This window comes from Petromyzon marinus, unplaced genomic scaffold (genome assembly GCF_048934315.1).
Source record: "Petromyzon marinus isolate PM22_M1 ecotype Great Lakes invasive population unplaced genomic scaffold, UKy_Petmar_22M1.pri1.0 PM_G_Scaffold_56, whole genome shotgun sequence".
Taxonomy (NCBI): domain Eukaryota; kingdom Metazoa; phylum Chordata; class Hyperoartia; order Petromyzontiformes; family Petromyzontidae; genus Petromyzon; species Petromyzon marinus.
Window position 1 is genome coordinate 1,452,827 of NW_027423009.1, and position 22,174 is coordinate 1,475,000.

Here is a 22,174-nt window from a genome sequence, read left to right on the forward strand (position 1 = left end):
CCTCGGGGCTCCTCCAGAAACAACGAAAAACCACTACGGGTGGCCACGTGGAATGTTCGAACGCTCACTGCGGAGGAGAGGCTGCCACTCCTCTGTCGGGAGCTGGACCGGTACCGCCTGGATCTATGTGGCATTCAGGAGGTCCGGTGGACTGGCTCTGGCTCCTGCCACCATGAGGGGTGGACAGTCCTCTACTCGGGACAGCAGACTGCCAAACAACAGGGAGTGGTTCTTCTTTTGAACAAAAGAATGAAGGGGGCGTGGGAGCGTGGCGGTGAGGTGTGGGAAGCTGTAAGCCCCAGGCTACTTTGGGCTCGCCTTCCCATCAACCCGAGGCGAGGAATGGTGGTCGTGGTTACTTATGCCCCCACCGAAGATGAACATCCGTGGAGGGATGCAGGCAAAGCCGATGAGTCAGATGCCTTCTATGACCTCCTGTCACAGGTGCTGGCTAAAGTGGCCCCTCGGGATAGAGTGGCCCCTCGGATAGGTCATGTAACCCGCATGCCCAGCCACCACATGCCGAAACAGCTTTTGTTCGGCCGGATTGAGGGGGCTAAGCGGGTGCGGCACGGGCTAGAGAAGAGATGGAGTGATGTGGTACAGGAGGACGTGGAGCTGAGTGGACTTGCCGATGACTGGTACCAGCGGTGTCAAGATCGGCCTCTGTGGAGGAGGCTCGTGAAGGACGCTACTGGGCAGTTGGAGGCAGTCGCCCTCCAACAACAATGGAGGGCAGAGGAGCGACGCTCACAACAACGAGCGGAGCGCCGGGTGGCTAAAGCACAGCAGGTTGCCACAGTAGGGGGCACAGGTGGTGCATCAGCCAGTAATCTCAGTCAGTCGACCCGTGGCACCTGGGTCTGCCCCGTGACCTCCTGCCAGTGGGCGTTCGACACTTCACGTGGCCTCAGGGTGCACATAGCCTGGCACAAGCGTCGTGGTGATGTCACCGCCACTTAGTGGTGAATGGTGGTTGTTGTTGTTTTGTGGTTTGTGTTGGTGTGTGTGTGTTGGTATGTGTGTTGGTGTGTGTTGGTGTGTGTGGGGGTGTGTGTGGGTCCAAGTGTGGTAGTGTGTGTGTGTTGGTGTGTGTGCGTGTATGTGTGGGTGTGAGTGTGGTATGAGTGTGTGGATGTGTGTGTGTGTGTGACCCTCCTCCACCCGTGTGTGTGCGTGTGTGCGTGCGAGCGTGCACCCAGGAGCTCCCACTCGCTATTCGGGGTGCTCAACTACACGAGGACGTGTGGAGGAGCGCGCCGGCTCAGAGCCAACATCCACGAGCCGCTGGTGGACGAAGAGACGCTCAGAGGCCGTCTCGACTGTGTGGATGAGCTGATGCAGGAAGACAACTTCTATAGAGTGCAGGCCGGTGGGTGGGTGGGTTGGTGGGTGGGTAGCTGAGTGGGTGGGTGGGTATGTGGGTGGGTGAGTGGGTGAGTGAGTGGGTGGGTGGGTGAGTGGGTGAGTGAGTGGTTGGGTGGGTGGGTGAGTGGGTATGTGGGTGATGGGGCAGTTGTGGAGAGAGTGGAGAGTTTCCCATACCTGGGCAATGTGCTCATGACCGGCTCCGGTTTAACAGCAGAGGTCTCACTCCGAATCAGTCGAGCGGCATTATCTTTTAATCGGTTGCGTAACGCTGTGTGGAAGTTACCTGGTCTGTCGCTCCGCACGAAGCTTCGGGTCTTCCCTCCCTTCTCTACGCTTGTGAAACGTGTACCCCCCTAATGGAACATCTTCGCCGGTTAGAAATATTTAGGCTGGCCTGCCTACGATCAATCCTGGGTTTAACCAGGCTGGATTGTGTAAGGAGCTCACAAATCCTCGAAAAATTTGGACAAAGTCCCATCGGTGAGCTCCTCCGGCAGGCAAGACTGCGTTGGCTGGGCCATGTAGCCCGCATGCCCAATCACCACATGCCCAAATAGATTTTGTTCGGCCGGATTGAGGGGGCTAAACGGGCGCGGCGCGGGCTAGAGAAGAGATGGAGTGATGTGGTACAGGAGGACGTGGAGCTGAGTGGACTTGCCAATGACTGGTACCAGCGGTGTCAAGATCGGCCTCTGTGGAGGAGGCTCGTGAAGGACGCTACTGGGCAGTTGGAGGCAGTCGCCCTCCAACAACAACGGAGGGCGGAGGAGCGACGCTCACAACGACGAGCGGAGCGCCGGGTGGCTAAAGCACAGCAAGTTGGCACAGTAGGGGGCACAGGTGGTGCATCAGCCAGTCATCTCAGTCATCTTAGTCAGTCGACCCGTGGCACCTGGGTCTGCCCCGTGACCACCTGCCGGTGGGCGTTCGACACTTCATGTGGCCTCAAGGTGCACATGGCCTAGCACAAGCGTCGTGGTGACGTCACCGCCACTTAGTGGCAAATGGCGGTTGTTGTTGTTGTGTATGTCTGTGTGTGTGTCTGTGTGTATATGTGTGATGTCTGTGTGTATGTGTGTGCAGCTATCAGTCAGTTTCTGGATGTAGACCACCTGCTCTCAATGCTGATTCAAATCCCTAAGACAGAGACGGTGAGATGATCACTTTAATCATCATCAGCATCACCTCGCTCAGCACCACACAGTACCCCTTCATCACGTTAAACAGGGGTGGGGAACGTCTGGTCTCTGGCCCTGCCAAGGCAACCGCAGGCAGGACTCGAAATTCAATAAATCTAGGTAGAGCAAACCTGGAAGAGCAGTTGCGAGTAGCAACAACATCGTCAATACCGGCTAACATCACCAAACGCTTCGCCAAAGAGAAGCAGTTCCAGCCCATCGCATTAGGGGCGAGTTAATTAAACGTTTGACCGGATATAACGGGCTAATTTTTAAGTTGATCAATTTTGTATGGCCCGCGAATGATGTTGTAAATATCCAAATGGCCCTTGGTAGAAAAAAGGTTCCCCACCCGTGATGTAGAGAGAGAGGCTATTTAGTGATCTATTTATTTGTCTATATTTATCTCTACATGTATCTATCTATATTCGGTAAAGTCACGTAGAAGGGAAATAATATAAATATAAAACAATACAATTTTCTTGCTGTGGTTTTCACACCTTGATGATGATTACTTGTGTTGCAGTCGAAACTTCGTGATAATTTTATTGTTTTATATTTTTATTATTTTATAGTTTCCCTTTCTACGTGGTGACTTTACCGAAAGAACCAAGAATATGAATCCCTGCGGTCACGAAAGCTTTAAATCAAAATGTATCTATCTATGTATCTGTCTATCCATCCACCCTGTTCCAGTTGAGAACTGCTGAGTCTAAGATCAACTACGCCATCCACCTCAAGCATGTCCTGGAGTTGGTGTCTCCACTGCAGGTTACATCGCCTGCCCAAGATCACTGTCATCACTAATTATTGTTAATCACTACCATCACTAATTATCATTAATCACTGTCATCACTAATTATTGTTCATCGCTATGATCACTAATTATCATTAATCACTGTCATCACTAATTATTGTTAATCACTACCATCACTAATTATCATTAATCACTATCATCACTAATTATTGTTAATCACTATCATCACTAATTATTATTGATCACTGTCATCACTAATTATTGTTAATCACTATCATCACTACTTATTGTTAATCACTATCATCACTAATTATTGTTAATCACTGTCATCACTAATTATTATTGATCACTGTCATCACTAATTATTGTTAATCACTGTCATCACTAATTATTATTGATCACTATCATCACTAATTATTGTTAATCACTGTCATCACTAATTATTATTGATCACTATCATCACTAATTATTGTTAATCACCATCATCACTAATTATTGTTAATCACCATCATCACTAATTATTGTTAATCACTGTCATCACTAATTATTGTTAATCACTATCATCACTAATTATTGTTAATCACTATCATCACTAATTATCGTTAATCACTGTCATCACTAATTATTGTTAATCACTATCATCACTAATTATTGTTAATCACTGTCATCACTAATTATTATTGATCACTATCACCACTAATTATTGTTAATCACCATCATCACTAATCATCGTTAATCACTATCATCACTAATTATTATTAATCACTATCATCACTAATTATTGTTAATCACTATCATCACTAATTATTGTTAATCACTGTCATCACTAATTATTATTGATCACTATCACCACTAATTATTGTTCATCACTGTCATCACTAATTATTATTGATCACTATCACCACTAATTATTGTTAATCACTGTCATCACTAATTATTATTGATCACTATCATCACTAATTATTGTTAATCACTGTCATCACTAATTATTATTGATCACTATCATCACTAATTATTATTGATCACTATCATTATCATTAAGCTGCCACTGGGGGTGCCCCTAGGCCACAGCAGACTCACACACAGAGACAGCTGCCACTGGGGGTACCCCTAGGCTACAGCAGACTCACACACAGAGACAGCTGCCACTGGGGGTGCCCCTAGGCTACAGCAGACTCACCCACAGAGACAGCTGCCACTGGGGGTGCCCCTAGGCAACAGCAGACTCACACACAGAGACAGCTGCCACTGGGGGTGCCCCTAGGCAACAGCAGACTCACACACAGAGACAGCTGCCCCTGGGGGTGCCCCTAGACCACAGCAGACTCACACACAGAGACAGCTGCCACTGGGGGTGCCCCTAGGCAACAGCAGACTCACACACAGAGACAGCTGCCACTGGGGGTGCCCCTAGGCAACAGCAGACTCACACACAGAGACAGCTGCCACTGGGGGTGCCTCCACAACACCCACAGGTAGGGTGAGTGGCAGGTGAGGTGAGTGGTGAGGTGAGGGGTTGGTGAGGGGTGGGTGAGTGTTGAGTGAAGGGTGAGGTGAGTTGAGTGGTGAGGTGGTGAGTGGTGAGGTGGTGAGTGGTGAGTGACAGGTGCAGGTGTCACCCTCACCTATCTCTCCCCTGCTGTGTTCCCAGCGAGCGCTCAGCCCCTGCAAGACTCCACTGCTGACAGCCTACCAGAGCTCCCTGTTGGACTGCAGGTGACGAGGAGACCAGGCTGGTGGTGGTGGTGGAGGTGGTGACTGTGGTGACGGTGGTGGGGGTGATGGTGGTGGAGGAGGTGGTGGTGGTGGGGGTGGTGGTGGGGGTGGTGGTGGTGGGGGTGATGGTGGTGGAGGAGGTGGTGGTGGTGTGGGTGGGGGTGGTGGAGGAGGTGGTGGTGATGGTGGGGGTGGTGACGGTGGTGGTGGTGGTGGTGGGGGTGGAGGTGTGGGTGGTGGTGGGGGTGATGGTGGTGACGGTGGTAGTGGTGGTGGTGGTGGTAGTGGGGGTGGTGGTGTGGGTGGTGGTGGTGATGGTGGTGATGGTGGTGACGGTGGTGAGGGTGATGGTGGTGATGGTGAGGGTTGTGACGGTGGCAAAAACAACCCCCTACCTCCTCGTTGGTACCGGATGGCAACGCTGTGGTGGGCAGTGCCATGGGGGGAGGGCCTATTTAGATTTTTGGCTTTTCCCTTAATGACGTTTGTAGCCACCACAGCAGCCAATTGGGGGCTCTGCATGGGTGCGAGGGGCTGGTAACCCATCTACGTTCAATTAATTATCACCAAACCATGAATGAAAAATGTAATTAATAAGCTTGTGCCGGAGGCCCCGGGGGGATAGGCATTTATGACGTCTCCTGGCCAAACCCCATTTGGCGGAGCCAGGAGACTGAATCCTTCCCCTCGGGGCTCCTCCTTTAACAACGAAAAGCCACTACGGATGGCCTCGTAGAATGTTCGAATGCTCACTGCGGAGGAGAGGTTGCCACTTCTCTGTCGGGAGCTGGACCGGTACCGCCTGGATCTCTGTGGTAATCAGGAGGTCCGGTGGACCGGCTCTGGCTCCTGCCACCGTGAGGGGTGGACAGTCTTCTACTCAGGGGAGGAGACTACCAAACAACAGGGAGTGGCTCTTCTTCTAAACAAAAGAATGAAGGGGGCGTGGGAGCGTGGTGGTGAGGTGTGGGAAGCTGTAAGCCCCAGGCTACTTTTTGGGCTCGCCTTCCCATCAACCAGAGGTGAGGAGTGGTGGTCATGGTTAGTTATGCCCCCACCGAAGATGAACATCCGTGGAAGGATGCAGGCATAAGTCAGATGCCTCCTATAACCTCCTGTCACAGGTGCTAGCTAAAGTGGACCCTCGGGATAGAGTCATCTTGTTGGGTGACTTCAATGCCCGAGTTGGTCATGATGCTGACACCTGGTCTGGAGTGATTGGAAGGCATGAGCCAGATCAGCTCAATAACAACGGCAGGAGGTTGCTAGATTTGTGTGCAGCCCATGGGCTTATAATTACCAACACGCTGTTCCGGCATCGGCGCATCCACACAACATCATGGATGCATGCCGGGTCTAAGCAAGGCCATCTACTTGATGTCATAGTGACGGAACAGCGAATGCGGGCCCATGTCCTTGACACCAGGACCTACCGTGGTACTGATCTGCCCACTGACCATCGACTAGTCATCTGTAAGATGCGCCTGCCATTCTTCCACTCCGGTGGTGGGTGTACACCCAGGACCCCATTTAAACCCATAGTGGCCTGGTCTCAGTGTGGCTGGGGTTGGCATCGTCCCCCACTCCTCCTAATGTCGAGGGACAATGGGCGAGATTTAGGACTGTGGCTCATGCAGCTGCAATGGCTGCTTTGGGTACACGGTCCAGACCTCCCCAGAGACCTTGGCTGACAGTGGAGGTGCTCAGGCTGGCTGAGAAAAAGCGACAGGCCCACTCTCATAGCCTACAGCATCCCGCGTCGGAGAATGAGGAGGCTTACCGTAACCTTTGCTCGGAGGTATGGAGAGCCGTGAGGTGCTGCAAGGATGGGTGGTGGTCGCGGGTTGCTGAGGAGATGGAGTCTGCCTCAATGGCCCGCGATCACAAATCGCTCTTTAACTCCATAAAAAAATATAACCTGCAGCGCCACACCTATTACCATCATTAGGGGAAAGAACAGTGACCAAATCTCCGACCCCGAGGAACAGGTTTGCATATTTGCTGAGCATTTCTGTGAGGTCCTGGGGGAGGAAAAATCCCTCAACCTGGAAAACATCGTGGGCCAAAGTGGGGATGACACTACTGAGGCTGCGGTGCCTCAAATATTGGAAGAAGTCACCCCCTGTGAGTGGCTGGCTGAGGTGCCATCTGTTGAGGAAGTACTGAAGGCAATCCAGAGTCTGAGACCAGGAAAGGCACCGGGTAGAGACGATCTCCCATGCAAAATGCTGAGGAAGGGTGGCGTTTGTGCACAAACTGTCCTACATGACATCATAACAACAGTCTGGACCACTGGATGGGTTCCGCAGGATTGGAAGAATGCCCTGGTGGTCCCCCTCTTTAAGAAGGGGGACCGCACAGACTGTAACAACTACAGGGGTATCTCACTCCTCAGTGTGCCGGGAAAGGTCCTAGCAAGGATTATTCAACATCGCCGTGCAAGGCACGCTTAGAAGAGGCATGCGGAACCCCAATGCGGTTTCAGGAAAAGGCGTTCCTGCACATGTCATATTTTCTGTCTGTCTGCTACAGTATAGGTATAGGGAATTCCAACAAGACCTACATCTCTGCTTTATTGACCTGACCAAGGCCTATGACACCATCAGTAGGCCTGGGCTCTGGGTTGTTCTTCGTGCTTTCGAAGTCCCTGACCCTCTGCTCATGATCATTAAGGACCTTCATGATAGTGAGCGGGCCCAGGCAAATCTATGTGGCCGGGAGTCGGAGCCATTCCCTGTACACCTTGGGGTGCGGCAGGGATGTCCTCTGGCTCCCACATTATTAAACATCTATTTTGACCACGTAGTTCGTGAAGTCTTCAGTAGCTGTACCGGAGGAATTCCCATCTGGTACAGATAGAATGGGAGGCTGATCGATGCCCGGGTGCGGTCAAGGGATGGCTCCCGATTGTTCAACCATGTAATGTATGCCGATGATCTGGGAATTGCTGCTCACTCAAAGGAGGAGTTGGAGGCACTGCTGCTGAACCTGGAGCTTGCCACTAAGAGGTGGAGCCTTACCCACTGAAACTAAGCACTTGCCTGGGTATTTTGTGCCATCGGACACTCCACCCCCACAACTTCCAATTGGTGATGGGATAGTTGTGGGGAGAGTGGAGAGTTTCCCATACCTGGGCAGTGTGCTCATGACCGGCTCCGGTTTAACAGCACTCGGAATCGGTCAAGCGGCATTATCTTTTCATCGGTTGCGTAATGCTGTGTGGAAGCTACCTGGTCTGTCGCTCCGCACTAAGCTCAGGTCTTCTCGGCCACAGTCATTCCCTCCCTTCTCTATGCCTGTGAAACGTGGACCCCCCTAAGGGAACATCTTTGCTGGTTAGAAACATTTAGGCTGGCCTGTCTACGATCCATCCTGGGTTTAACCTGGCTGGATTGTGTGAGGAGCTCACAAATCCTTGAAAGATCTAGGCAAGGTCCCATCGGTGAGCTCCGGCAGGCAACACTGCGTTGGCTGGGCCATGTAGCCCGCATGCCCAGCCATCACATGCCGAAACAGCTTTTGTTCAGCCGGATCGAGGGGGCTAGAGAAGATGGAGTGACGTGGTACAGGAGGACGTGGAGCTGAGTGGACTTGCCGATGACTGGTACCAGCGGTGTCGAGATCGGACTCAGTGGAGGAGGCTCGTGAAGGATGCTACTGGGCAGTTGGAGGTAGTCGCCCTCCAACAACAACGGAGGGCGGAGGAGCGACGCTCACAACAACGAGCGGAGCGCCGGGTGGCTAAAGCACAGCGGGTTGGCACAGTAGGGGGCACAGGTGGTGCATCAGCCACTCATCTCAGTCAGTCCCCCCCTGGCACCTGGGTCTGCCCCGTGACCTTCGTGCCAGCGTGCGTTCAACACTTCACGTGGCCTTGAAGTGCACATGGCCTGGCACAAGCGTCGTGGTGACGTCATCGCCACTTAGTGGCGAACGGCGGTTGTCGTCGTCGTTGTTGTCGGCGACGGTGGCGGCGTCGATGGCGGCGGCGACACCACAACCCCCACCGCGTCTCCTCCCCCGCTGTCCCCGTGCCAGGTTCCCTGCGATCCTGGGCAAGCTGCGCACGGTGCTGACCGACGATTTGCCCTTCCGCAAGGGCAACCTCCTCTCGGCCAGGACACGGCGCTGCCACGTCGTGCGCCCCGGCCTCAACGGCTTCCTGGACCTCGCTCGGCGCATCCTCTCCGAGGCTGTCGGAGACATCGAAGGCACGGCACGGCTCACCCACCCGTAGCCCTCCCCGGCCGTCTTTGTATCTCTCTCTTCCTCTCTCTCTCTACCGCCTGCTGCTGTACGTTTGAAGTTTGCGTGTCTCTCTCATCATCGTCATCATCACGGTGGCTGCGAGATGTCAAGTACCTCGCCTGGTACGCAGGAGGTCGTGGGTTCCACCATCATCTCCCCCCCCCCTCTCCTCCTTTCTCCCCCACTCTTCCCCCTCTCTCCCCTGCCCATTCTCTCTCTCAGAGATCATCAAACAGCTCTCCGTGATTCACAGCCTGCCCATTCTCTCTCCCAGAGACCATCACACAGCTCTCCGAGATTCAGAACCTGCCCATTCTCTCTCTCCCAGAGATCATCAAACAGCTCTCCGTGATTCACAACCTGCCCATTCTCTCTCTCCCAGAGATCATCAAACAGCTCTCCGAGATTCACAACCTGCCCATTCTCTCTCTCCCAGAGATCATCAAACAGCTCTCCGAGATTCACAACCTGCCCATTCTCTCTCTCTCAGAGATCATCAAACAGCTCTCCGTGATTCACAACCTGCCCATTCTCTCCCTCCCAGAGACCATTACACAGCTCTCTGAGATTCAGAACCTGCCCATTCTCTCTCTCCCAGAGATCATCAAACAGCTCTCCGTGATTCACAACCTGCCCATTCTCTCTCTCCCAGAGATCATCAAACAGCTCTCCGAGATTCACAACCTGCCCATTCTCTCTCTCCCAGAGGTCATCAAACAGCTCTCCGTGATTCACAACCTGCCCATTTTCTCTCTCTCCCAGAGATCATCAAACAGCTCTCCGAGATTCACAACCTGCCCATGTCCATGAGCTACAGCGCCCTGCGTGGCTTTTACATCCAGACGTCCGCTCACTCCCTGCAGCCCGAACAGCGTCTGCCAGAGGTCTTCATCAAGGTCAACGCACAGAGACTCACAGACTCATCACACAGAGACTCACAGACTCACCACACAGACTCATAGACTCATCGCACAGAGACCCATAGACTCATCGCACAGAGACCCACAGACTCACCACACAGAGACTCATAGACTCATCACATAGAGACTCATAGACTCATCGCACAGAGACCCATAGACTCATCGCACAGAGACCCACAGACTCACCACACAGAGACCCATAGACTCACCACACAGACTCATAGACTCATCGCACAGAGACTCACAGACTCATCACACAGAGACTCACAGACTCACCACACAGACTCATAGACTCATCGCACAGAGACCCATAGACTCATCGCACAGAGACCCACAGACTCACCACACAGAGACTCATAGACTCATCACATAGAGACTCATAGACTCATCGCACAGAGACCCATAGACTCATCGCACAGAGACCCACAGACTCACCACACAGAGACCCATAGACTCACCACACAGACTCATAGACTCATCGCACAGAGACTCACAGACTCATCACACAGAGACTCACAGACTCACCACACAGACTCATAGACTCATCACACAGAGACCCATAGACTCATCGCACAGAGACCCACAGACTCACCACACAGAGACCCACAGACTCACCACACAGAGACTCATAGACTCACACAGAGACCCATAGACTCATCACATAGAGACCCATAGACTCATCACACAGAGACCCATAGACTCACCACACAGAGACTCATAGACTCATCACATAGAGACCCACAGACTCACCACACAGAGACCCATAGACTCACCACACAGAGACCCATAGACTCACCACGCAGAGACGCATAGACTCATCACACAGAGACTCAGACTCACCACTCACAGACTCACCACTCATAGACTCACCACTCACAGACTCACCACTCATAGACCCAGAGTCTATGTGTGAGTTTATGTGTCTAGGTGTGAGACTATGTGTGAGTCTGTGTCTATCTGTGAGTCTATGTGTCTTTGTGTGAGTCTATGTGTCTATGTGTGAACTATGTGTGAGTCTATGTGTCTACGTGTGAGTCTGTGTCTATGTGTGATTCTATGTGTCTATGTGTGAGTCTATGTGTCTATGTGTGTGTCTACGTGTGAGTCTATGAGTATGTGTGAGTCTATGTGTCTATGTGTGAGTCTATGTGTGAGTCTATGTGTCTATGTGTGAGTCTATGTGTCTATGTGTGAGTCTCACCCCTCACCCCACCACTCACCACACCCCTCACTCACCACCCCTCACTCACCACTCAGCGCACCACTCACCACACCCCTCACTCACCCCTCACCACCCCTCACTCACCACTCACCACCCTCACTCACCACTCACCACCCCTCACTCACCACTCACCACCCCTCACTCACCACCACTCACCACCCCTCACTCACCACTCACCACCCCTCACTCACCACCCCTCACTCACCACTCACCACCACTCACTCACCACCACTCACTCACCACTCACCACCCCTCACTCACCACTCACCACCACTCACTCACCACCACTCACTCACCACTCACCACCCCTCACTCACCCCTCACTCACCACTCACCACCCCTCACTCACCACTCACCACCACTCACCCCATCACTCACCACTCTCACTCACCACTCACCACCCTCACTCACCACTCACCACCCTCACTCACCACTCCCCACCACTCACTCACCACTCACCATCCTCACTCACCACTCACCACCACTCACTCACCACTCACTCACCCCTCACTCACCACTCACCACCCCTCACTCACCACTCACCACACCCCTCACTCACCACTCACCACCCTCACTCACCACTCACCACCCCTCACTCACCACTCACCACCACTCACCCCATCACTCACCACTCTCACTCACCACTCACCACCCTCACTCACCACTCACCACCCTCACTCACCACTCCCCACCACTCACTCACCACTCACCATCCTCACTCACCACTCACCACCACTCACTCACCCCTCACTCACCCCTCACTCACCACTCACCACCCCTCACTCACCACTCACCACACCCCTCACTCACCACTCACCACCCTCACTCACCACTCACCACCCCTCACTCACCACTCACCACCACTCACTCACCACTCACCACCCCTCACTCACCACTCACTCACCCCTCACTCACCCCTCACTCACCACTCACTCACCACCCCTCACTCACCACTCACCACACCCCTCACTCACCACTCACCACCCCTCACTCACCCCTCACCACACCTCACTCACCACTCACCACCCTCACTCACCTCTCACTCACCACTCACCACCCCTCACTCACCCCTCACCACACCTCACTCACCACTCACCACCCTCACTCACCCCTCACTCACCACTCACTCACCACCCCTCACTCACCACTCACCACCCCTCACTCACCACTCACCACCACTCACCCCACCACTCACCACCCTTCACTCACCACCCCTCACTCACCACCCCTCACTCACCACTCACCACCCCTCACTCACCACTCACCACCCCTCACTCACCACCCCTCACTCACCACTCACCACACCCCTCACTCACCACTCACCACCCCTCACCACCCCTCACTCACCACTCACCACACCCCTCACTCACCACTCACCACCCCTCACTCACCACTCACCACCCCTCACTCACCAGGTGAGCAAACGTGGGAACCTTCTCAGCTACACCACCATGGACCTCATGAGGCTGAACTGCCGCAGCCAGGAGGCCGTGGAGGAGATTTACCTCATGTCCAACGTGTGAGAGAACACCCCTACCCCAGGCAGAGTGTGGTGGACTAATCTCCATCTGTTCCTCCACTCACTGCCCCGTCTACCTGTGGGGGTTGCAGAGGAACCCCCTGGCTATGCCCTGCACTACTATACACTACACTATACACTACACTATACACTACACTATACACTACACTATACACTACACTATACACTACACTATACACTACTATACACTACACTATACACTACACTATACACCACAATATACACTACACTATACACTACACTATACACTACAATATACACTACACTATACACTACACTATACACTACACTATACACTACACTATACACTACTATACACTACAATATACACTATACTATACCCTACACTATACACTACTATACACTACACTATACCCTACACTATACATTACTATACACTACACTATACACTACACTACTATACACTACACTATACACTACACTATACACTACACTATACACTACTATACACTACACTATACACTACAATATACACTACACTATACACTACACTATACACTACTATACACTACACTATACACTACACTATGCACTACTATACACTACACTATACACTACTATACACTACACTATACACTACTATACACTACACTATACACTACTATACACTACACAATACACTACACTATACACTACTACACTATACACTACACTATACACTACTGTACACTATACACTATACACTACACTATACACTACTGTACACTATACACTACACTATGCACTACACTATACACTACACTATACACTACTGTACACTACACTATACATTACTATACACTACTACACTACACTATGCACTACACTATACACTACACTATACTCTACTGTACACTACACTATGCACTACACTATACACTACTGTACACTACTCTTTACACAACACCCTTTGGGGAGGGGAGGGTGACCCCCGCTCTGTCTCCGTGCCCAGGGTGTTGTCCAAGCTGTTTGCGGAGATCCGGGAGGACATTGTGTGTCTCTACAAGCTTGCTGACGCAGTGTCCATGGTGGACATGCTGCTGGCATTCGCTCACCGCACCACGCTCACCAAGTCCGGTACGCGGTGGGTGGGTGAGTGGGTGGGTGAGTGAGTGGGTGGGTGGGTGGGTGAGTGGGTGGCTGAGTGGGTGGGTGAGTGAGTGAGGGAGTGAGTGGGTGAGTGAGTGGGTGAGTGAGTCGGTGGGTGGGTGGATGAGTGAGTGGGTGAGTGAGTGGGTGAGTGAGTGGGTGAGTGGGTGGGTGATTGAGTGGGTGAGTGGGTGAGTGAGGGAGTGAGTGAGTGAGTGAGTGGGTGGGTGAGTGGGTGGGTGGGTGAGTGAGTGGCCTTCACCCCCCATGACCTCCCCCCGTGATCGTCACCCCCGTGACCTCCCCCCGTGACCTCCGCCCCCGTGACCTTCACCCCCCGTGACCTCCGCTCCCGTGACCTCCCTCCTGTGACCTCCCCCCCCGTGACCTCCTCCCCCCCCGTGACCTCCCCCTCCGTGACCTCCCCCCCGTGACCTCCCCCCCGCTGTCTGTGGTGAGCTGCAGTCCGTCCGGAATTCTCTGACACGCTGGCCCTCAAGGGGGCTCGCCACCCCATCCTGGAGCGGGTGCTGGGCTGGCCGCTGGTGCCTAACGACGTCTTCCTGTCGGACGCCTCAAACTTCCTCGTTGTCACGGGGCCCAACAACAGCGGCAAGTCCACGCTGCTGAGACAGGTGGCACTCTGCCAGGTGATGGCACAGATCGGTGAGTGGGTGGGGGGGGGTGAGTTGGTGAGTGAGTGAGTGGGTGGGTGAGTGAGTGAGTGAGTTGGTGAGTGGGTGAGTGAGTTGGTGAGTGAGTGAGTGGGTGAGTGAGTGAGTTGGTGAGTGGGTGGGTGAGTTGGTGAGTGAGTGAGTGGGTGGGTGAGTGAGTGAGTTGGTGAGTGGGTGGGTGAGTTGGTGAGTGAGTGAGTCGGTGGGTGAGTGAGTTGGTGAATGGGTGGGTGAGTTGGTGAGTGAGTTGGTTGGTGAGTGGGTGGGTGAGTTGGTGAATGAGTGAGTTGGTGAGTGAGTGAGTGGGTGAGTGGGTGAGTGATTGGGTGAGTGAGTCAGTGAGTTGGTGAGTGAGTGGGTGAGTGATTGAGTGGGTGAGTCAGTGAGTGAGTGAGTGAGTGGGTGGGTGAGTGACTGTTTGAGTGAGTGGGTGAGTGAGTGATTGAGTGGGTGGGTGGGTGAGTGAGTGGGTGAGTGATTGAGTGGGTGGGTGAGTGAGTGGGTGAGTGATTGAGTGGGTGAGTAAGTGGGTGAGTGATTGAGTGGGTGAGTGAGTGGGTGAGTGAGTGAGTGAGTGGGTGAGTGAGTGAGTGAGTAGGTGAGTGAGTGAGTAGGTGAGTGTTTGAGTGAGTGAGTAGGTGAGTGAGTGAGTGAGTAGGTGAGTGAGTAGGTGAGTGAGTGAGTGGGTGATTGAGTGAGTAGGTGAGTGAGTGGGTGAGTAAGTGAGTGAGTGGGTGATTGAGTAGGTGAGTAAGTGAGTAGGTGAGTGTTTGAGTGAGTGAGTAGGTGAGTAAGTAAGTGAGTGAGTGTTTGGGTGAGTGAGTGAGTAGGTGAGTAAGTAAATGAGTGAGTGTTTGAGTGAGTGAGTGAGTAGGTGAGTAAGTAAGTGAGTGAGTGTTTGAGTGAGTGAGTGAGTAGGTGAGTAAGTAAGTGAGTGAGTGTTTGAGTGAGTGAGTGAGTAGGTGAGTAAGTAAGTGAGTGAGTGTTTGAGTGAGTGAGTAGGTGAGTAAGAAAGTGAGTGAGTGTTTGAGTGAGTGAGTAGGTGAGTAAGTAAGTGAGTGAGTGTTTGAGTGAGTGAGTGAGTAGGTGAGTAAGTAAGTGAGTGAGTGTTTGGGTGCTACCACTGCTTCAGGTTGTTTCGTACCAGCCGACTTTGCCTGCGTGAGGATCGCTGATCAGATCTTCACTCGCATCGGTGTGGACGACGACATCCAGCCACTCTCCTCCACCTTCACCATCGAGATGAGAGAGGTGGGTGGGGAGTGAGAGGGTGGGTGAGTGGGTGGGTGGGTGAGTGGATTGGTGAGTGGGTTGGTGGGTGAGTGTGTGAGTGGGTGGGTGAGTGTGTGAGTGGGTTGGTGAGTGGGTGGGTGAGTGGTTGGGTAGGTGGGTGAGTGGGTTGGTGAGTGGGTGTGTGAGTGGGTGGGTGAGTGGATGTGTGAGTGGGTGGGTGAGTGGGTGGGTGAGTGAGTGGGTAGGTGGGTGATTGGGTTGGTGATTGGGTGTGTGAGTGGGTGGGTGAGTGAGTGAGTTGGTGAGTGGGTGGGTGTGTAGGTGGGTGAGTGGGTGGGTGACCCCCGGTGACCCCCATGACCCCAGGTGAACTACATAGTTCGCACAGCCACCGACCGCTCTCTGGTGATCATCGACGAGCTCGGGAGGGGCACCGGGGTCCACGAGGCCCTGGGGATCTGTCACTCGGTCTGTGAGTGTCTCCTGCAGCGCAAGGTGGTGACCACTCACACTCACCACAAACACTCACCACTCACACTCACCACACTCACCACTCACACTCACCACTCACCACCCTCACCACCCTCACCACCCCTGTGTGTCTCCCCCCCCTCCCCCAGACGTTCACCATCTTCGCCACCCACCACCTGGAGCTGAGCCACCTCTCCACCCTCTACCCCAACGTCTCCAACAGCCACTTCCTGGTGGAGTCGCGCAATCAGCAGCAGCAGCAGCTGCCCTGGGCCGGCCGTCGTGACGGTAAAGCCGCTGGTGCCGACGACTCGCGGACGGTGCCACGTGTGACGTGCACGTACAAGCTGGTGCAGGGGCACACGCCGGACACGAACTACGGTACTACGCGTGTGTGTGTGTACGTGTGTGTGTGTGTACGTGTGTGTGTACGTGTGTGTGTGTGTGTGGTCCGGAAAAACAACCCCCTACCTCCTCGCGGTGCCGGATGGGCAACTCTGTCGTGGACAGTGCTTTGGGGCGAGATCCAATTTTGATTGGCTCCTCCCCTCATGGCAAATGCATCCACCACAGGGGCTAAACGGGGGCTCTGGACAGGTGCGAGGGGCTGGTAACCCTTCCACCTTCAATTAATTACCACGAAACCACGAGTTAAACTGAAATATGTAACTAATAAGCTTGTGCCGGAGGCCCCGGGGGGACAGGCGTCTATGACGTCTCCTGACCAAACCCCATTTGGCGGAGCCAGAAGACTGAATATCTACCCTCGGGGCTCCTCCAGAAACAACGAAAAACCACTACGGGTGGCCACGTGGAATGTTCGAACGCTCACTGCGGAGGAGAGGCTGCCACTCCTCTGTCGGGAGCTGGACCGGTACCGCCTGGATCTCTGTGGTATTCAGGAGGTCCGGTGGACCGGCTCTGGCTCCTACCACCATGAGGGGTGAACAGTCCTCTTCTCACGGCAGGAGACTGCCAAACAACAGGGAGTGGCTCTTCTTCTAAACAAAAGAATGAAGGGGGCGTGGGAGCGTGGCGGTGAGGTGTGGGAAGCTGTAAGCTCCAGGCTACTTTGGGCTCGCCTTCCCAACAACCGGAGGTGAGGAGTGGTGGTCGTGGTTACTTATGCCCCCACCGAAGACGAACATCCGTGGAGGGATCCAGGCAAGGCCGATGAGTCAGATGCCTTCTATGACCTCCTGTCACAGGTGCGAGCTAAAGTGGCCCCTCGGGATAGTCATCTTGTTGGGTGAATGCCCGAGTTGGTCATGATGCACCTGGTCTGGAGTGATTGGAAGGCATGGGCCAGACCAGCTCAATAACAACGGCAGGAGGCTGCTACATTTTTGTGCAGCCCATGGGCTTGTAAATACCAACACGCTGTTCCGGCATCGCCGCATCCACACAACATCATGGATGCATGCCGGGTCCAAGCAAGAACATCTGCTGGACTACATAGTGACGGACCAGCGGATGCGAGCCCATGTCCTTGACACCAGGACCTACCGTGGAGCTGATCTGCCCACTGACCATCGACTTGTAATCTGTAAGATGCACCTGCAATTCTTTCACTCCGGTGGTGGGTGTACATCCAGGACCCCATTCAAACCCTTAGTGGCATGCTCTGCCGGCTGGGATTGGCATCGTCCCCCACTCCTCCTGATGTCGAGGGTAAATGGGCGAGGTTTAGGACTGTGACTCATGCAGCTGAAATGGCTGCTTTGGGTACGCGGTCCAGACCTCCCCAGAGACCCTGGCTGACAAGAGGAGGTGTTCAGGATGGCGACAGGCCCACTGTCATCGGCTACAGAATCCCACGTCGGAGAATGAGGAGGCTTACCGCAGCCCTCGCTCGGAGGTTCGGAGAGCCGCGAGGCGCCGCAAGGATGGGTGGCGGTCGCGGGTTGCCGAGGAGATGGAGTCTGCATCAGTGGCCCGCGATCACAAATCTCTATTTAACTCCCATCAAGAAAGTAACCTGCGGCGCCACAACCGATTACCATCATTGGGGGAAAGAACGGTGACCCGATCTCCGATCCCCAGGGAACAGGTTTTCAGATTTGCCGAGCATTTCCACGAGGTCCCGGTAGTGGGAGGGGGGAAACCCCTCGGCCCGGAAAAACGCATCGCGGCACAGAGCGGGGATGGCCCTGCCGAGGCCGCCGGCGCCTCAAACATCGTGAAGAAGAAGCCGTCGCCTTCCCCCCCCCTCCTCCTCCCTCTCCCCCTCCTCCTCCCCCTCCCCCCCCGCGTGCCCCGCGTCCAGGTCTGGAAATGGCCACGCTGTCATCGCTGCCGCCCTCCCTGCTGCGCGACGCCACGGGGCTGCTGGCGCGGATCGGCGGCAAGAGCTGGGTAACGACGCTGACCCCCGCTGACACCCCCGCCGCGACCCCCCCGAGACCCGCCCGTGACCCCCCGCCGCCCGTGACCCCTCCGCGACCCCCCCCAGATGGAGCGTCAGGCCGACTCCGCGCCCGTGCTGCACCGAGCGGCCGTCCACCGCCTCGCGACGAGGCTGGGCCAGGCGGCGCGACACTCGCGGCTGGACGGAGCCGGCCTGGCCTCGTACCTGGGGTCGCTGAGACAGCGGTACCTCGACGAGCTGGAGCACATCGCTGACGCCACCGCTAACACCCACTGAACAACACCACCACGAACACCACCACCGCTAACACCCACTGAACGACACCACCACCACCACCACCGCTAACACACACTGAACAACACCACCAACACCACCACCACCGCTAACACCCACTGAACAACACCACCAACTTCACCACCACCACCGCTAACACCCACTGAACGACACCACCACCAACACCACCACCGCTAACACCCACTGAACGACACCACCACCAACACCACCACCGCTAACACCCACTGAACGACACCACCACCACCACCGCTAACACCCACTGAACGACACCACCACCACCACCGCTAACACCCACTGAACGACACCAACACCACCACCGCTAACACCCACTGAACGACAACACCACCAACACCACCACCACCGCTAACACCCACTGAACGACACCACCACCAACACCACCACCGCTAACACCCACTGAACGACACCACCACCAACACCACCACCGCTAACACCCACTGAACGACACCACTACCAACACCACCGCTAACACCCACTGAACGACACCACCACCAACACCACCACCACTAACACCCACTGAACGACACCACCACCAACACCAACACCGCTAACACCCACTGAACGACACCAACACCGCTAACACCCACTAAACGACACCAGCACCAACACCACCACCGCTAACACCCACTGAACAACACCACCACCAACACCAACACCGCTAACACCCACTGAACGACACCACCACCGCTAACACCCACTGAACGACACCACCACCAACACCACCACCGCTAACACCCACTGAACGACACCACCACCACCACCGCTAACACCCACCCACTGAACGACACCACCACCAACACCACCACCACCAACTGAACACCACCACCAACACCACTAACACACACTGAACGACACCACCACCACCACCACCACCGCTAACACCCACTGAACACCACCGCCATGATGCACCAGCAACACCACCACCAATGCCACCACCACCAGCAACACCACCACCAATGCCACCACCACCACCAACAACACCACCAACAACGCCACCACCACCAAGAATGCTACCACCACTGCCACCAGCTAAACACCACCACCACCACGATCCACCACAAACACCACCACTACCGCCGCCACCAACTGAACACCACCACCACGATCCACCACCAACACCACCAACAACGCCACCACCACCATGATGCACCAGCAACACCACCAACAACGCCACACCATCAATGCTGCCATCACCACCGCCACCACCACCACCAAGAATGCTACCACCACCACCGCCACCAACTGAACACCACCACCACCACCACGATCCAACACCACCAATGCTACCACCACCAATTCCACCACCACCACCACGGTGGAGGGGTAAGCGTGTGGGTACCATTGTGTGGTGTGGGGTAGGCTGACGGAGGTCCCGATTAGCCAGACGATGATGTTATTTCGTGCTGTGTTGTTGGATATATAAACAAAAAGTTTACTGTCAAACTGGCTCAGTGATTGAGTAATTTAGTGAGCAAGCGACTGAGTGAGCAGCTGAGCTCCTGAGTGAGTGACTGGCTGAGTGAGTGAGTGACTGGCTGAGTGAGTGACTGGCTGAGTGAGTGAGTGACTGGCTGAGTGAGTGAGTCACTGGCTGAGTGAGTCACTGGCTGAGTGAGTGAGTGACTGGCAGAGTGAGTGACTGGCTGAGTGAGTGACTGGCTGAGTGAGTGGCTGGCTGAGTGAGTGACTGGCAGAGTGAGTGACTGGCTGAGTGAGTGAGTGACTGGCTGAGTGAGTGAGTGACTGGCTGAGTGAGTGACTGGCTGAGTGAGTGACTGGCTGAGTGAGTGAGTGACTGGCTGAGTGAGTGAGTGACTGGTAGAGTGAGTGACTGGCTGAGTGAGTGAGTGACTGGCTGAGTGAGTGACTGGCTGAGTGAGTGAGTGACTGTCTGAGTGAGTCACTGGCTGAGTGAGTCACTGGCTGAGTGGGTGACTGGCTGAGTGAGTGACTGGCTGAGTGAGTGACTGGCTGAGTGAGTCACTGGCTGAGTGAGTGAGTGACTGGCTGAGTGAGTGACTGGCTGAGTGAGTGAGTGACTGGCTGAGTGAGTGAGTGACTGGCTGAGTGAGTGAGTGACTGGCTGAGTGAGTGACTGGCTGAGTGAGTGAGTGACTGGCTGAGTGAGTGAGTGACTGGTAGAGTGAGTGACTGGCTGAGTGAGTCACTGGCTGAGTGAGTCACTGGCTGAGTGGGTGACTGGCTGAGTGAGTGACTGGCTGAGTGAGTGACTGGCTGAGTGAGTCACTGGCTGAGTGAGTGAGTGACTGGCTGAGTGAGTGACTGGCTGAGTGAGTGAGTGACTGGCTGAGTGAGTGAGTGACTGGCTGAGTGAGTGAGTGACTGGCTGAGTGAGTGACTGGCTGAGTGAGTGAGTGACTGGCTGAGTGAGTGAGTGACTGGCTGAGTGAGTGACTGTCTGAGTGAGTCACTGGCTGAGTGAGTCACTGGCTGAGTGGGTGACTGGCTGAGTGAGTGACTGGCTGAGTGAGTGACTGGCTGAGTGAGTCACTGGCTGAGTGAGTGAGTGACTGGCTGAGTGAGTGACTGGCTGAGTGAGTGAGTGACTGGCTGAGTGAGTGAGTGACTGGTAGAGTGAGTGACTGGCTGAGTGAGTGAGTGACTGGCTGAGTGAGTGAGTGACTGGTAGAGTGAGTGACTGGCTGAGTGAGTGAGTGACTGGCTGAGTGAGTGACTGGCTGAGTGAGTGAGTGACTGTCTGAGTGAGTCACTGGCTGAGTGAGTCACTGGCTGAGTGGGTGACTGGCTGAGTGAGTGACTGGCTGAGTGAGTGACTGGCTGAGTGAGTCACTGGCTGAGTGAGTGAGTGACTGGCTGAGTGAGTGACTGGCTGAGTGAGTGAGTGACTGGCTGAGTGAGTGAGTGACTGGCTGAGTGAGTGACTGGCTGAGTGAGTGAGTGACTGGCTGAGTGAGTGAGTGACTGGTAGAGTGAGTGACTGGCTGAGTGAGTGAGTGACTGGCTGAGTGAGTGACTGGCTGAGTGAGTGAGTGACTGGCTGAGTGAGTGACTGTCTGAGTGAGTCACTGGCTGAGTGAGTCACTGGCTGAGTGG

The 22,174-nt window shown here is 54.3% G+C and overlaps 1 protein-coding gene across 1 annotated transcript in view; it reads left to right on the plus strand.

Moving 5' to 3' along the window:
* LOC142918187 (mutS protein homolog 4-like) overlaps positions 1 to 20,542 on the plus strand; it is a 29,659-nt gene extending 9,117 nt beyond the window's left edge. The window contains exons 8-21 of the mRNA XM_076062313.1: positions 1,203 to 1,372; positions 2,455 to 2,522; positions 3,246 to 3,320; positions 4,958 to 5,022; positions 9,061 to 9,238; positions 10,038 to 10,166; positions 12,828 to 12,931; positions 13,905 to 14,029; positions 14,507 to 14,707; positions 15,848 to 15,966; positions 16,315 to 16,443; positions 16,569 to 16,800; positions 18,686 to 18,774; positions 18,872 to 20,542. Coding sequence (XP_075918428.1) covers positions 1,203 to 1,372; positions 2,455 to 2,522; positions 3,246 to 3,320; positions 4,958 to 5,022; positions 9,061 to 9,238; positions 10,038 to 10,166; positions 12,828 to 12,931; positions 13,905 to 14,029; positions 14,507 to 14,707; positions 15,848 to 15,966; positions 16,315 to 16,443; positions 16,569 to 16,800; positions 18,686 to 18,774; positions 18,872 to 19,063 — 1,876 coding nt within the window. The 3' untranslated portion in view covers positions 19,064 to 20,542. The remainder of the gene's footprint in view (positions 1 to 1,202; positions 1,373 to 2,454; positions 2,523 to 3,245; positions 3,321 to 4,957; positions 5,023 to 9,060; positions 9,239 to 10,037; positions 10,167 to 12,827; positions 12,932 to 13,904; positions 14,030 to 14,506; positions 14,708 to 15,847; positions 15,967 to 16,314; positions 16,444 to 16,568; positions 16,801 to 18,685; positions 18,775 to 18,871) is intronic.
* The last annotated feature ends 1,632 nt before the right edge of the window (positions 20,543 to 22,174 follow it).